At 35.8% G+C, this 14,290-nt stretch overlaps 2 protein-coding genes and 1 long non-coding RNA gene across 3 annotated transcripts; all 3 read left to right on the top strand.

Annotated features, from left to right (window-relative positions):
* The first annotated feature begins 3,490 nt into the window (after window positions 1–3,490).
* On the top strand, window positions 3,491–4,962 carry LOC115970696 (zinc finger BED domain-containing protein RICESLEEPER 1-like). The gene is made up of 2 exons (XM_031090284.1): window positions 3,491–4,721; window positions 4,862–4,962. The coding sequence occupies exons 1-2, from the start codon at window positions 3,491–3,493 to the stop codon at window positions 4,960–4,962; spliced, it is 1,332 nt and encodes a 443-aa protein (XP_030946144.1).
* Window positions 4,963–5,913: 951 nt separating this feature from the next.
* On the top strand, window positions 5,914–11,184 carry LOC115971446 (F-box/kelch-repeat protein OR23). The gene is made up of 2 exons (XM_031091370.1): window positions 5,914–7,022; window positions 10,609–11,184. Exons 1-2 carry the CDS (start codon window positions 6,040–6,042, stop codon window positions 10,898–10,900), a joined length of 1,275 nt encoding a protein of 424 aa, XP_030947230.1. The 5' UTR covers window positions 5,914–6,039; the 3' UTR covers window positions 10,901–11,184.
* Window positions 11,185–11,262: 78 nt separating this feature from the next.
* On the top strand, window positions 11,263–12,284 carry LOC115971447. The gene is made up of 2 exons (XR_004087319.1): window positions 11,263–11,625; window positions 11,928–12,284. It is a non-coding gene; the product is annotated as an uncharacterized LOC115971447 (long non-coding RNA).
* The last annotated feature ends 2,006 nt before the right edge of the window (window positions 12,285–14,290 follow it).

Genomic DNA, 14,290 nt, shown 5'->3' with positions numbered 1-14,290 from the left:
TACTTAATTCTATTATATTCAATTCTTTTTCATTCATTTCCCTTACTTAAATACATTATATTCTATTCCATTCCTTTCCATTCTCTTATGATCATTCTATTTCATTTCATTCTATTCCCTTCCCTTATGAACTCCCAAGCAGAGCCTGCTCCACTTGGGAGGAGGGAATGAAATGGAATGGGAATGAATAAAAAGAATAATTTTAGAATATTCTTCCCTTCTCTTGTTTGGGAGTTTTAATGGAGGGAATGGAAAGTTCATTCCCTTATTTGGGAGTTTAAGTGAGAGGGAATGGAATGGGTAGAACGGAACACTCATTCATCTCTATTCCTTTAAAACCTCAAAATTTATTCCCCCAGAAATTAGGAGGAATGAGAGGGAATGAAATTAGATTTAATGATTTTTTTATTAAAACTCCCAAAATAGCCCTATATATTCAACCATTTATTTTAAAATAGTGGTCTAATAGTAATACTGTCATAAAATGATTCCATTCCATTCTCTCTATGTTGCTCCCAAACAGGATTACTTAAATTCTATTCATTTTCATTCATTTTCATTCCTTTATTTTAAAACATCTAATCAAGGGTACTTAATTCCATTACATTCTATTCTTTTCTATTCCTTTCCTTTACTTAAATACAATCAATTCCATTCCTAGGGATGGCAATTTTTTCCTGACCTGCGGGTATCCAGCTCGGCCTAACCCTAATGGGCCGAGTTTTACCCGGTCCAATTAGGAATAGGGTCGGGTATGGGTTTAAAAAAAAAAACCCGAAGCGGGTCCGGGTCGGGTCCAGGTTTTATAAAAAAAACCCGAGACCCGGCCCGAAACCAGCCCCATTTAAAAACCCATTACCCTAAATTACAAAAATATCCTATATATATATAATACCTATAATCTAACCCTAATCTAGTAATCCCTCATTTCTTCAACCTCATTTCCTTAGCTCAGTCCTACACTCCCCTCCCTCAGCTCAGTCCATCCGACACTCCCCTCCTTCAGCTTAGTCCGACCCTCCCTCAACTCAGTTCGACATTCCCCTCCCTCAGCTCAGTCCCCTCACTCCCTCACTTCGACCAACACTCACTCACTCCGACACTCCCTCATTTTGCTCTGTTCTGATATCCTGGGAAAACCCATCCGGTTTGTGCTCTCACCATCTTCTTCTTTCATTTTCCTTCTTTTTTTTTTTTTTTTTTTTTTTTTTTTTTTTTTTGTGTTTAAAACTTTGTTTGGTTTGAGCTTTTTGGGTATTTCCTTTGTATGAGCTCGATCTATGACTATTTTCTCGGTTTCTGCTTCTGGAAAGAATCTTCCTTGTTGTGATTTTTTCATTTTCTTCTTCAAATTATAAATAAATAAAAAAGTATTTTTTTTAGGCTTGATAAGAAAGTTTCAATGACAGAAAGTTTCGTTTAGCTCAGACTTTTTTGTTTTCTGAAAGAAATTAAAAATTTTTTTTTTCTATTTTTTGATCTTGGTTGCAATAATATTGTTGTGGTCTTATGTTTGTGTCCTTTGAAAAATAATGGGTTTTTTTTAAAAAGGTTTATTTTGTGGTTTATGGGTTCGATCTGCGCTTATTTGCTCTATTTTGGGTTTTGCTTGCAGAGTTTACTATGGAATCTCCAAGACTTGGGCTTTGAAAAGCTATTTGTTTTAGCTTTTTTAGGTAATATGTTGTTGTGAATGTACAATATTATTAATGTTCTTGCTTGCATGTCTATTTGGGGTTATTGTGTTAGCATTTTCGTTATATATTATGTGTTTGGGTAACTCTGTAATTAACGGTGTTTTTGTAAAAAAAAAAATTTCCCTTACTGGTTTGAGTTTGCTTGCTTTTTCTGTGTTGAGTAAATTTAAGATTGATTCTTGTTATCCTAGGGTTCAGTTAAGGACTATGTTGAAGTTTCTTTTTTGGGTCTTCTTTGATGTTTCAGTTTGGTTTATAATTTTGTAGGCTTAATATGTTATTTTTTTTATTTGTTTATTAGTTCAATATTAATGCTTTTGCATGTTTTATGGTATTTAAAATTTATTTCTTTTAGGAAAAATGATTCCTTTAGGAAAAATTGAGAGTGTGAGGTGCATGCAAATAAACGTGGAACAGAGTATATACCTGTTTCTTAATGCATATAATCTTCAAGGAAACAACAGAGTATATACCTGTTTCTTAATGCATATGGTAGTGAATTTTTGTACACATATCTTTCACCTGATTCAAGTCTCAAAGCTATCTATTCCCCTGTTCTTTCCCTCATTTCTGCATAGTTTGTTTAATGAAAGAAATTGTTTTTTTTTTTTTTTTTTTTTTTTTTGTGTTTGTTGGGAATGCAGATCCTAAAACAGAGATGGAAGACAAACACAGACATAAACAAATCTGGTTCTTCCTCGCCAAGTGGCTCTCCCTTGAGAATTGGATGTTGTCTCTTGCCAACTATGCGGTCTCCTTCGCCATTTTCACGATCACCCTCACCATTGTCGCCTGGCAGCTCACCCTCAAGATCACCATTAAACAACGAGTAAGTGTTTGAATTTGTAGTTAATCATGCTTAATTATGATTGCATTGATAGAATTTGTGAATCTGTGTAATTATGAATTTGTGCCTATTAATCAATAAGTATGTGTAATAATAAATTTGTGATAATTTGTTTTGATTCTAACTCCCAAACTTCTGAACCAATTAGGAATCTGAAATCCCTGATGGTGGACTTAGTGGGAGAAGACTTAGAGGTAGAGGAACAAGAAGGGACAAAGGGAGAGCAAGAGCCTACAAATGAGGGCTTGGATACAAGTAAAAAAGGAAAGACTACCCCAGATGTTTAATACCATTTTACATGGAAGAAAGTTGATGGAAAAGTTAAAGCCCAATGCCATCATTGTAACAAACTTTACTTGGGTGAGTCTAGTCAAGGTACAACTCATTTACGTAATCATTTAGCAAGATGTTCACGGATGAAGTTTCAAGATATAAGGGATATGTGACAACAAGTCTTAATTAAACAACAAAATAAGGTGGATGGAGTTTGAATACTTACCAATTTGATCAAGTTAGAGTAAGGAATAAGCTTGCTCGTATGGTCATCCTACATGAATATCCCCTTTCAATAGTTGACCATATTGGGTTTAAAGAATTTGTGACTAATCTTCAACCTATGTTTAAACTTGTCACAAGAAATACTTTGAAGAGTGACATTCTTAAAATCTATGATAATGAGAGGGAGAAATCTTTAAAGATGACGGACAAGAATGGAAGTAGGATGGCAATTACAACTGATATGTGGACTTCAAGTAACAAAAAGAGAGGGTTTATGATCATTACTGCTCATTTTATTGATCATACTTGGATGTTACAAAGTCGGGTTTTAAGGTAATTTTTTATCTATAAATTGAATGTTAAAGATTTTACATGTAGAATGTTTATTAAGTTATATTATAATTATTTATATTATTTTTCTATGTTTGTTTGTGTTCCTTCTCCACACATGAAAGATGGCCTTGCTGAAGTCCTTGTTGATTGTTTTTTAGAGTGGAACATTGATAGGAAGTTGTTCATAATAACTGTTGATAATTGTAGTACTAATGATGCCATGATAAGACTTCTCTTGAATAAGCTTGATACTAATTCTCTTATGTTGGGTAGGTCTATGTTGCATATGAGGTGTGCTGCACATATTTTGAATTTGATTGTTCAAGATGGGTTGTCTTTTATTGGTGATGGTATTGAAAGGATTCGTGATAATGTGATTTATTGGACTGGATCACCAAAAAGGAGGCATAAATTTGAAGAAAATGCACGTCAATTGCGTGTTCAATGCACCAAAGAGTTAGTCTTAGATTGTAAAACTCGTTGGAATTCAACTTACTTAATGCTTTCTACTGCATTGATTTATAAAGATGTTTTCTTACATTTGGCTAAACGTGAAATATCTTATACTTGTTTACCATATGATTATTATTGGGAGTTAGCCAAAGATATTTGTGGGAGGTTGGAGTTGTTTCATAGTGCAACTGAGTTTTTCTCTAGTCGTAAGTACCTCACAACTAATATGTATTTTACTTTGGTGTGTGAGTTGAAAATTGCATTAAATGAATGGAGTTTGTCTTCAAATGAGATGATAAGTACGACGGCAAAAAGCATGCTTGCTAAATTTAATTCTTATTGGGCTAATATTAGTGTTGTTATGGCTATTGCTGCCATCTTAGATCCAAGATATAAGATGAAGTTATTAGAGTTTTATTATCCTAACATTTATGGTGATAATACTGATTTGAAGATTGAAAAAATTAAGAATCTTTGTTACGATTTGTTTGATGAGTATGAAGATATAGATGAGTCCCCTGTAGATAATGAAGGAAATTCTCATATTCCTACAAGTACTTCAAGCCCTGTGGCACAAATGAAGTTTAGGTTGAGTGGGGCAATGTCATCTTTTGATTTATTTGTGAACAATAGTTCAAAGAAACATGGAAGTGCTAGAATGGAATTTGATCATTTCATTGATGAGGGAGTGTTGAAGAGGAGTGAAGATTTTGATATTTTGGGATGGTGGAAAAGTAATGGTCTCAAGTATCCTACTTTACAAAGGATTTCAAGAGATATTTTAGCCATTCCTATCACAATTGTTGATTCAGGATCTGCCTTTAGCACTAGTGGGAGACTTTTAAGCCCACACCGGAGTAGGCTATATCCCAAGACTATAGAGGCAATGATGTGTGCTCAGAATTAGTTATAGAGTGAAATCAACGGTTAGCAATTGTCTAATTTCTATTTATAAAATCAAAATTGTATTTGTATATTTGCTAGTTACAATTTGATGAAATTTATTCCATTTTTTAATTCATTGTTTTTGTAGGTTCTTCAACTATATCTGGAGATTGTACATTTCAATCAATTCTTGATAATGGGGAGCCTAATGAAGAGGATGGGAGTTGTGTTACAATTGTGGATGATTAGACATTTTGTATTAATTTAGTAGCCTTTTTAATTTCTTAGACTTGTTGGATTAATTTGTTGGTTTGTAATTATTCTAAGCCTTTTTAGCCTTTTGTAATTTCTTAGCCTTTTTAATTTGTTGGTTTGTGGAGGATAAGACATTTTGTAATTTCTTAGCCTTTTTAGTTTCTTAGACTTGTGGGATTTGTTTTGTAACTTTTTAATTTCTTGAACTTGTTGGACTTGTGATACTTAGTTCTTGGACTTGTTGGATTTATTTTATTTTTATGTTTAACTGGTGATTTTAGTTATGATATATTGATTTATAGATGTATAATTAATAGATAATTTATTGATTTATGATTAACCTATTATTTAGATTGATTTGGCTACATATAATTTGGATTGATTTGGCTGTCATATAACGTGCTCCACATGCCAAAAATCTTAATACTAAAAAATCTTAATGGGCTTGAATTGGCTGCCCAATAATGCTTGAATCTGGCAAAAAATCTTAATGGGCTTAAAATAATAATAAAAAATTAGTTAGGCCAGATTTGGGCCCAAGCGGCTAAACGAGGCCCGATGGGGCGGGTCTGAGCCCCCCAAAAAAAAAAAAAAAAAAAAAACCAATAAATAATCGGGCCAGTTCGGGTCGTGGGTCTTGGCCCGCGGGTCGGGTCCGGGTATGCAAAAACCCGGCCCGAACCCGACTCATTACCATTCCTATTCATTTCATTCCCTTATGACCATCTCATTCCATTCCATTCCATTCTCTTATAAACTCCCAAGCAGAGCCTTAAACTCCACCATTTATTTTCCTTCCTCCCCATCTAACCAAATACATTCAAAAAATTTTCTTCCCATTTTCTTTCTAAAATTTTCCATCTACCTTATTTCAACTCCAAAACAACCATAGAGCTTATTCCTCAAGCCTCCACATGAAAATGCCACGTGTAAGTATTAAAAATCCTGCACTGTTGGCACGCAAAAGGCGTTGAGAAAGTGGAAACGAATAAATAAATAGAATAGTTAAGCTAAAATCCAGATTCATCGTGTTATCACGCTAGCGTTGTTTTGTTCTGTTGTTGAAATGAAATGACTGAACCAGAACCTCCTCCATTTTCTTCTGCTTCTTCTTCAGTAGTTGAAGAAGTCGAAATCGTTGAAAGCTTAACCCTAATTCCTGGCCTCCCAAAGGATGTGGCGGCGCTGATCCTGTCGTTGATCCCTTACTCCCACCAGGCGCGGCTGAAGGCCACCTGCAAATCGTGGCGCCTCTTCCTCTCATCGAAAACCCTCCGCCGACTTCGACTCCGAGAACTTTGTTCCCAGTCCCACCTCCTCTGCATCTTCCCTCAAGACCCATCACTGGAGTCCCCTTTCCTCTTCGACAGGGACAACCTGGCCTGGGCCCCACTTCCAACCACACCCCCAAACCCCCACACCTACGGCCTTTGCAACTTCACCTCCCTCTCCATTGGAGCCCACCTCTACGTCCTCGGTGGGTCCCTCTTCGACACCCGATCCTTCCCCATCGATCGCCCTTCCCCTTCCTCCTCCACCTTCCGCTTCGATTTCACCACCCATTCTTGGGAATCCCTCGCCCCTATGATACACGCGCGGGGGAGTTTCGCCTGCGCTGCTGGATCCAACAACCACATCTTGGTGGCCGGAGGCGGGTCCCGCCACACGGTATTCAGTGCGGCTGGGACTAGAATGAATTCGGTGGAGCGATACGATATCGGGAAGAACGAGTGGGTGGAATTGGAGCGTTTGCCTGGTATGCGAGCCGGGTGCGTGGGGTTCTTTGTGGAGAAAGAAGAAAAGAGCGGATTTTGGGTGATGGGAGGGTACGGGGAGGAGAGGACGATAGGTGGGGTGTTCCCCGTGGATGAGTATTGCAGGGACGCTGTGGTCATGCAGTTCAACAACAGCACTGGGTGTGGGAACTGGAGAGAGGTTGGGGATATGTGGGAACAAGGGGAGAAAGTCAGGGTTGGCAAGATTGTGGTTGTCGAGGATCACGAGAGATCGGGTCATCCCGGGGTCTTTATGCTCGACGGCAACCATATTTTCAGGTTCTTTTTCCAATACAGTTTTTATTTATAGTTAAGTCTTTCAATTGCATTTTCTGTTTTTGTTTCTCATTTGTAAATTTGGCTGTGGCGCGTTTGCTTAAATATGTGTGGTAATTATATTGATTTTTCACTTTTGTGTTGCTGAGTTTTAGTGTTTGTAAACTGTGTTCTGGTGTGAACACGGTTTGATATACATACATATACTAGCTTGTTAGCGATTATTTCCTTTTGCTTGAATTGGCTTTTAAATATGTGTGAGTGAAGAGTGTAGAAAGGTGAAGTATGATTTATATGGATTTAATTAGAGAGTTTCTGCTGCTGGAATGCTTCTCTGGTTGGAGTAGTTCATGCTTTGCGTCTTGAAGTCCCTCTGGAGTCTGGACTCTGGGGTGTTCCAAGGATGAGGAGACTGGTTAGGGAGAGCTACTGTTCTAATGATTTCATTCCCCTCTTTTTCTGGTCTATATCATTCACTCCCACCTAAAATATATTGATTATTTGAGTTCAAATGAAAATATATTTTAATTAAATAAATACTCCAGTCCACGTAATTGAGAACGCACAGAGCACATTTTTGAATAATTTCTCAGAAGACCAATTTCTTTACATAACATAGTGAAATGGACTATTTTGGGTGTACCTTTTTTCTTTACCCCCTCCTCGCTTCTGCCATCATTTTGATACTGGATTGGATCTTCGAATTGTTGATAGAAACTGATGTATTGGAACAGATTGCCATAAATCCTTATCTGTTCCTTTTCTCTTATATGTGCTAGAATCTTTGGGCTTGCGAGTGAGCATGTTAAATTTATGTAAAATATTGGGAAATTGGATGGTGGCTTATATTATATGCTCTTAACCATATATTCACATTCATCACATACTTGTACCGTACACTAAGGTACATGTGGTGATGAGGTTATCATTACTACCTTTGGTTTTGTAAAAATATGGAAGAAGCAAAAAGAATTTGAAATTTGGAGTTGTAAAGGTGCTTTTGTTTAGCATTAATCTACTATTGTTTCTTCTGTTTATTTATTTATTTTTGAAAAATTTTTATTTTATTTTAAAATGGTGATAATCAAGATTTGTGTTGAAAATGCAAACAACTTTTGAAGTTTGTGAGAATTGAATCATTTTGTTTTAGAGAGGAGTATTGATGTAGGACAAGGGGAACAGGGTTTAACAGGGCTTTAGGAATGAAACAAAGGTGAAATCAAGATTTTGGTTGCTGTGAACAGTGCTGTGAATAGTAAATAAAAGATAAATTCCTAAGAATCACTCCTAGGGTTTCTTGGCATCACCCCTAGGAGTAGTCTGCATCACACAAACTGTAGCATGCTTATAGCTCTAGAGTCTGAAAATATTATTAATCTGTACCTCAATAGAAAACACAACTCTTTAAATAGAAGACTAAACCTAATAAGATTTGGACTTGGACTCCTTGGGCTTTAATACTAAACCCAAATTAAATAACTAAACTTAAATAAAACCCAATGGACTAATAGCACAGCCCATTCCAGAAAACATAAAATTACTAAAATACCCCTAACACTTAAAACTAATTAAAAGTCTTAGGACGCTTTTTATATGTCTTCAATGGTTGGTGTCATGGTCCTCCATCAAGTATCTATATAAAAATGCAAAACAATAGCTCTCTCTCTCTCTCTCTCTCTCTCTCTCACTCTCTCTCTCTTGTTCGTGCATGTGCACGAGTACATGTGCATGTTCTCACTCACTATCCCACTCTCTGGATGGTAGAAAGTGAACTATTCTCATAACTGTTGCTTAAGTTGCTATTAAAGTTTTAAAGTGGCTTTAATTTAAATCTAATGTTAAATTGACATCCTGATGCCATGAACTTAGTTTCTCTTGAATATAGGAATCCAAGCTTTATGAGTTGCCAAAGAGATAAATGTCATTTCTGAGTTACCTTACCATAAAGGGGTAGTTAATACAAGAAGCTCCATAGTAGTAGTATTCCTTAAAGTGAGTTCCATTAAAGCCCTATAGCTATTCCTATCATTGGTATTCCTATTACAGCTATTGTTAGACTAGTACTACTAGCTCATAACTCATAGTATGGATTGTTACCCCCATGGTTTTAAAAACTGAACCGGGAACCGAACCTTTTTTTTTCAAAATTTCCGGTTTAACCCAGTTTTTAAAACATAGGTTATCCCCCCTAAGTCCCCCTCAGGGGGATTGAGAGCAGTTGAGCTCCTTAGTTTACTGATAGTTTGGTTAAGGAGTGAAGCTCTTAACTCTATACTGGCTTGCTTTCTGTCGCTTGTCCATGTGAGAGTGTTCGTGCCTCATATTGATGAGTCACTTCACTCCCTTGAAAGCCTATTTACAGGAGTTAAGCGTTGACATCTACCTTTAACTCATTTCTTTATCTTAGCGTAGTGTGCCCCCGGGGACCCCCTGGTTACATTCCTTGTTCACTACCTGCTTTCACTACCTTTAGGTGAATGAAGCATAAGGATAGAAACGGTAGTTTGGGCCTCATATGGATGAGTCCCTTCACTTCCTAATGTCATAAGTGACAATTGAGCCTTCAAGTGACACTCTTTAAGAAACTAAAGGGATGTTCTTACAGGAAGCATAATCACAGTACGTGGTCATCTCCTTGTATCACACTTGAAGACAAGACGGCAATAGTTGTCCAAAGAAGCTATAGGATTCATGCGGCCCTTAACTGGGTGGGGGAAGGACTACTGCGGTAGATCCTTTCTGTTTCCTTGCTGCAGACATTGGGTGTGGTTGGTGCTTAGGACGAGCGGTGGTGCCCTCTATAAAGCCTTTTCGCCATTCCACTGCCATACTATACACGACGGTCTGCTCCATATGGTATAAAACTAGGTTAGGAGAGACTTCGAAAGAGTTCTGTGTAAATGCACTTTTCTTAACACAGGCTTTTTCGTTGTGCTCCATACCTATAAGGCCTATTGTGCCTAAGATAGTTTTTTAACTGTATCAATTAGGGTCTTGCATCTGACTGATTAATAAAATCAAAATTATGCAATGGCAATGGAATCTTGCTTGTAATAACCTAAGAAAAGAAGAGGCACATTGTGCCTAAGATAGTTTTTTAACTGTATCAATTAGGGTCTTGCATCTGACTGATTAATAAAATCAAAATTATGCAATGGCAATGGAATCTTTGCTTGTTATTACCTAAGAAAAGAAGAGGCACAATTTTATGGGACTTCATACTACATTATTTGATTAATTTTGCTGAAGGTAGCATTATATATGTAATTAATATACAATTTCTTAAATCATAAGCCATGTACATCCAAATCCATGCATGTTCATTCGGTGTGCTCACTTCTATTCCTTTGCCTTTGCCTTTACCTGATTTTGTGGACTTGCTAGTAATCCTCCAACAAAAGCAAAACTGTGAAGACTTGACTGGTATATGGTAGCCTTAACTATTGCTGTTCCCTTTAATATGTTAATGATCAGTTTAGAACCCTGCATTTATGGTTTTCACTTTTTTGTTAGTTCCACGTGATTAACAAAAGTCATCTTTGATCTACTTGGGAACACTCATTTGCTTTTTATCTTTGCTGCATTACAGATATGACATGGCTTCAAACCGTTGGCAGGAGGAGTCGCATGTTCCAAAAAAAACTCCTCATAACTCAGCATTTGGTTTTGTTGTATTGGATGGGGAATTGCATGTATTGACCCTATTGAATGCATTTGATCCACAAGAAACCCGAAGGAAGCAACATCATAAGAGGGCTGGAACACTTTACATCCAGATCTACCATCCCAAGAAGAAGACCTGGAGAACTCTCATTACAAAGTCACCGTTCCCTCACCCTTTAGATTTTAATACTGCAGTAATGTGCAGCATTCGATTGTGAACTATAGTAATTCTCATTTGTGTGCTGCAAGTACTCTTACCAAACCACAAATTTACTCTATCTCAGAAAATAGAAAAGAGGGTAAAAAAGAAGAATGATTCATGTGTGAGTGATTGATGTTAATTGACGTGGTCGTTTGCCTTTGGCTTATTTGTATATAGACCTCAATGTACAGCTTTACGTGTTTGTTTGAATGGATGTAAGTGCTATATAATGTCTCAGTTGTAACCTAAATGGAGTAAATAACTCATTCAGCCCAGGAAAAACAATTGTCTATGTAAATTTTCAGTGCTATTGACTTTCTGTACACACACACACACACATTTATATATATATATATATATATATATATTTTTTTTTTCTAGTTATGCTTTTTTTTTTGGGTCTAGTTTGGGCCTTTGTTTGTGGTGTAATAAAACAGCCTTAGAAAGCCTAAAAAACTGGCGGTAAGTTTGTTGTGTTGGTCTTGACTGTATAGACATGTCAAGCAGGGGATGCGTTGAGACTTAAGAGAGAGGGAGAGAGAGAGAGAGAGAGAGAGAGAGAAGGCAAGGACAGTGAGTCGCTGAGGGCAAAGGATGATTGAAATGATAGGAGCAACAAGCAGGTGGATTTCTACCTGCTCAGTATTTGTTTATGGGTTTTGAGATTAGAGTGTGAAAGAGGGAAGCAGATGATAAAAGGGGATTCTCTGTGGTTCTTGGTACTTTGGCTCAACACAACAGGTGAATCATCTCTTTTTCTTTCTTTTTTTCTCCATCCCTTGCAAGATTTCAGCTCCAGTTTAGGTTCCTTTCTTTCCTTTTGGTGTTTTGGGTTGGAGATATTTTTAAAAGAATTTCTTCTTCGTAATTTATTTGATAATAAAATGCTTCGTATGAAATAATTTTCTTTCTTGGTTAAATTAAAGTTTGTTTGGTAGCTGAAAAAAGGTAGGGAAAGAAAGGAAATTAAGCTTACAAATTTAGATTTGGATTTAGGAATAGTTTTGAACCTTCACTTATGATCTTCTTGTTCTGGCTTTCAGGTGTTTGTTGTTAACCAAAAAGAACTGTGATGCTTCAGAAGTTTTCAAGTGCATGCATGACGATATTGGTAAAATGCCATTCCTTTGTATGCTACTAGCTGGAATTCCCTGCCGTCATTTCTTTGGTTGTTTTGTTGATAGTTATTATTTGCCTTTTTTAAAGACTACTTGCTTTTATTTTAATTATGTTATTCAGCCAGAAAGAAAGTTCCTTTTTTTCCTTAATTACTCTCTCTCAAGTCTTCTGTCTTACCTAATTAGCTTCCATTCTTCAACAACAGAGGCTTTGTAGTTTGTACTACCATTACACTAACCTTCAACTTGCATAAGATCAATGCACTTCGCTGTTTCTTTTTATCCATTAGAAGCACGCTTATTCATTTGAATAATTTTGAATTTTTGATATCCTCATCTTTGACAAAGTTTAGTTACAAACTCATTCAATAAGATAAATACTACAACATATTTTGAAAATTTAACCATTGAATTGTATGTTCTTTACGCCCTTAATACACATGTTAAATTTTGTATTAATAGAATATCATTTACTATATGATCTATAAGCTTATATTTTGTGCATAATTTTAAATTACAAAAACTTGTAATTTAAAAAATTTATTGATGACATAGCTATTGATCTTTAATTTTCTTGAAATTTTGCAAGCATGGAGGATGTAAGAAGAAGATGTAATCCAATGGTGGATTTGTCAAAATTCACATCCAATAAAAAGATATTAAGTAAGTTTGTAGCCTAAGGTTACAACTAATTTTGTAGCTAAACTTTGTCCAAATATTAAACAGTGTTAGTAGTGGTCTATATGTTAATAACCCTAATGAGCCCATTCTTTAGGTGGAAATTTCTCATATGACAATTGATCTTATATTAAACTCCTTTCTTGGAAAGAAGCATCAATCTTTGGTCGGATAACATTACTTAATTCCTCTAAGCTTCTCTTTCATGCTTTAATCAGGTACCAATGCAGGGTTTATTAACCCCAAAGCACTTTGTAGTTTATGCTACGGCAATAGCATTAATGAATGATTTGATCTGGTTTAAAATTTTGTTGTATTGGAATGTTTTGTAGGCTGTGATACTTCTATTCATTTTCTTTGTAAGACAAAACTTAGGTACAGTATTTTAGGTGCTGTTCTTTAGGTTCTTCTCTTAAGATTTTGTCATGTGGTTGCTTAACAAAAAAATATACTTCCTTCTCATGAGAAAAAATCTATGTGGCAGAATTTTAAGAGAAAAACTTAAGAAACAGCACCTATGTCTTGCTCTTCCCAGTATTATGGCTTTCTTAATTAACTATTATATATTTCTGAATGCAAATCCCAATATAAGACAAGCTTATTAGAGAACATGACTAACGTAAACTTATACATGCCACAGTATCTCTTCAACATTCTAACCTATTGTGGTGATACCGAATTGTAATATTCTGAATGCATTCATGATGGAAGGTCCATGACTACACAACAATAATGAATTAAGTCTATTGATTCATGATAAAAAGATATGTGCAGTGTCTATCGGTCTAATTGATGATGACCATTGCTTTCAATGTTCTTAGAATATTTTCTTGGCAGATTAATGACTGAATGTTCTTAGCTGCATATCGTTATAGAGAGAAAATGGCCTCAAAGCAATTTGGATAATTATATGTTTTTCTTTTATATAAAAACAAAAAAAAAAAAAACTTTATATGTTTTTCTTTATTTTTCTGTTGAACCAGATTAGGACATCTGCTGATCCTCTCCCTTCCTCAAAACAGAGCTCGGGTTTTGTGGCAATCCCTACATGCGATTGCTTTAAAATAAATTTTAATGGAAGTGCTTTTGTTTTTTTTTTTTTTGAGCAAATGATGGAATTGTATTTAAGGAAGAAGAGCGGGCTGGTATAGGGGTCATTGTCCGAGATAGTAGAGGTTTGAATATTGCTTCTATGATTCAAAATGTGCCTTGGAGTTTTCTCTACAATTATAGGAATTACCAAGGTGATAGTTGGGGAGATTCACAGCTTATTATAAATTCCCTGACATCATATGAGGTTTGTCTTGCTTCGCTTGGTCTTTTGATTCAGGATGCTAAGATTTTTGCAAAGTCTTTTGGCAAATTAATTTCTTATATGTTCCATGACAAGATAACTTTGGGGCTCATAACCTTGTTATGCTAAACATGTGACAAGAATATTGGTATGAATGGAAGATGTTCCTTCACACCTTAATTCTATAATCATAATTGATATGGTTTTTCATTAATGGAATTTTCGGCCTTATTCTCAAAAAATAAATTAAATTAAATTAAATTTTCTTAAAATAATATTAAGATTTGTAAGAATATCAACACTGCATATCTCTATA

Source organism: Quercus lobata, chromosome 12 (assembly GCF_001633185.2).
Source record: "Quercus lobata isolate SW786 chromosome 12, ValleyOak3.0 Primary Assembly, whole genome shotgun sequence".
Lineage (NCBI taxonomy): Eukaryota > Viridiplantae > Streptophyta > Magnoliopsida > Fagales > Fagaceae > Quercus > Quercus lobata.
Note: the sequence above shows the minus strand (reverse complement) of the source record. Positions and strands in the feature narration are given on the sequence as shown.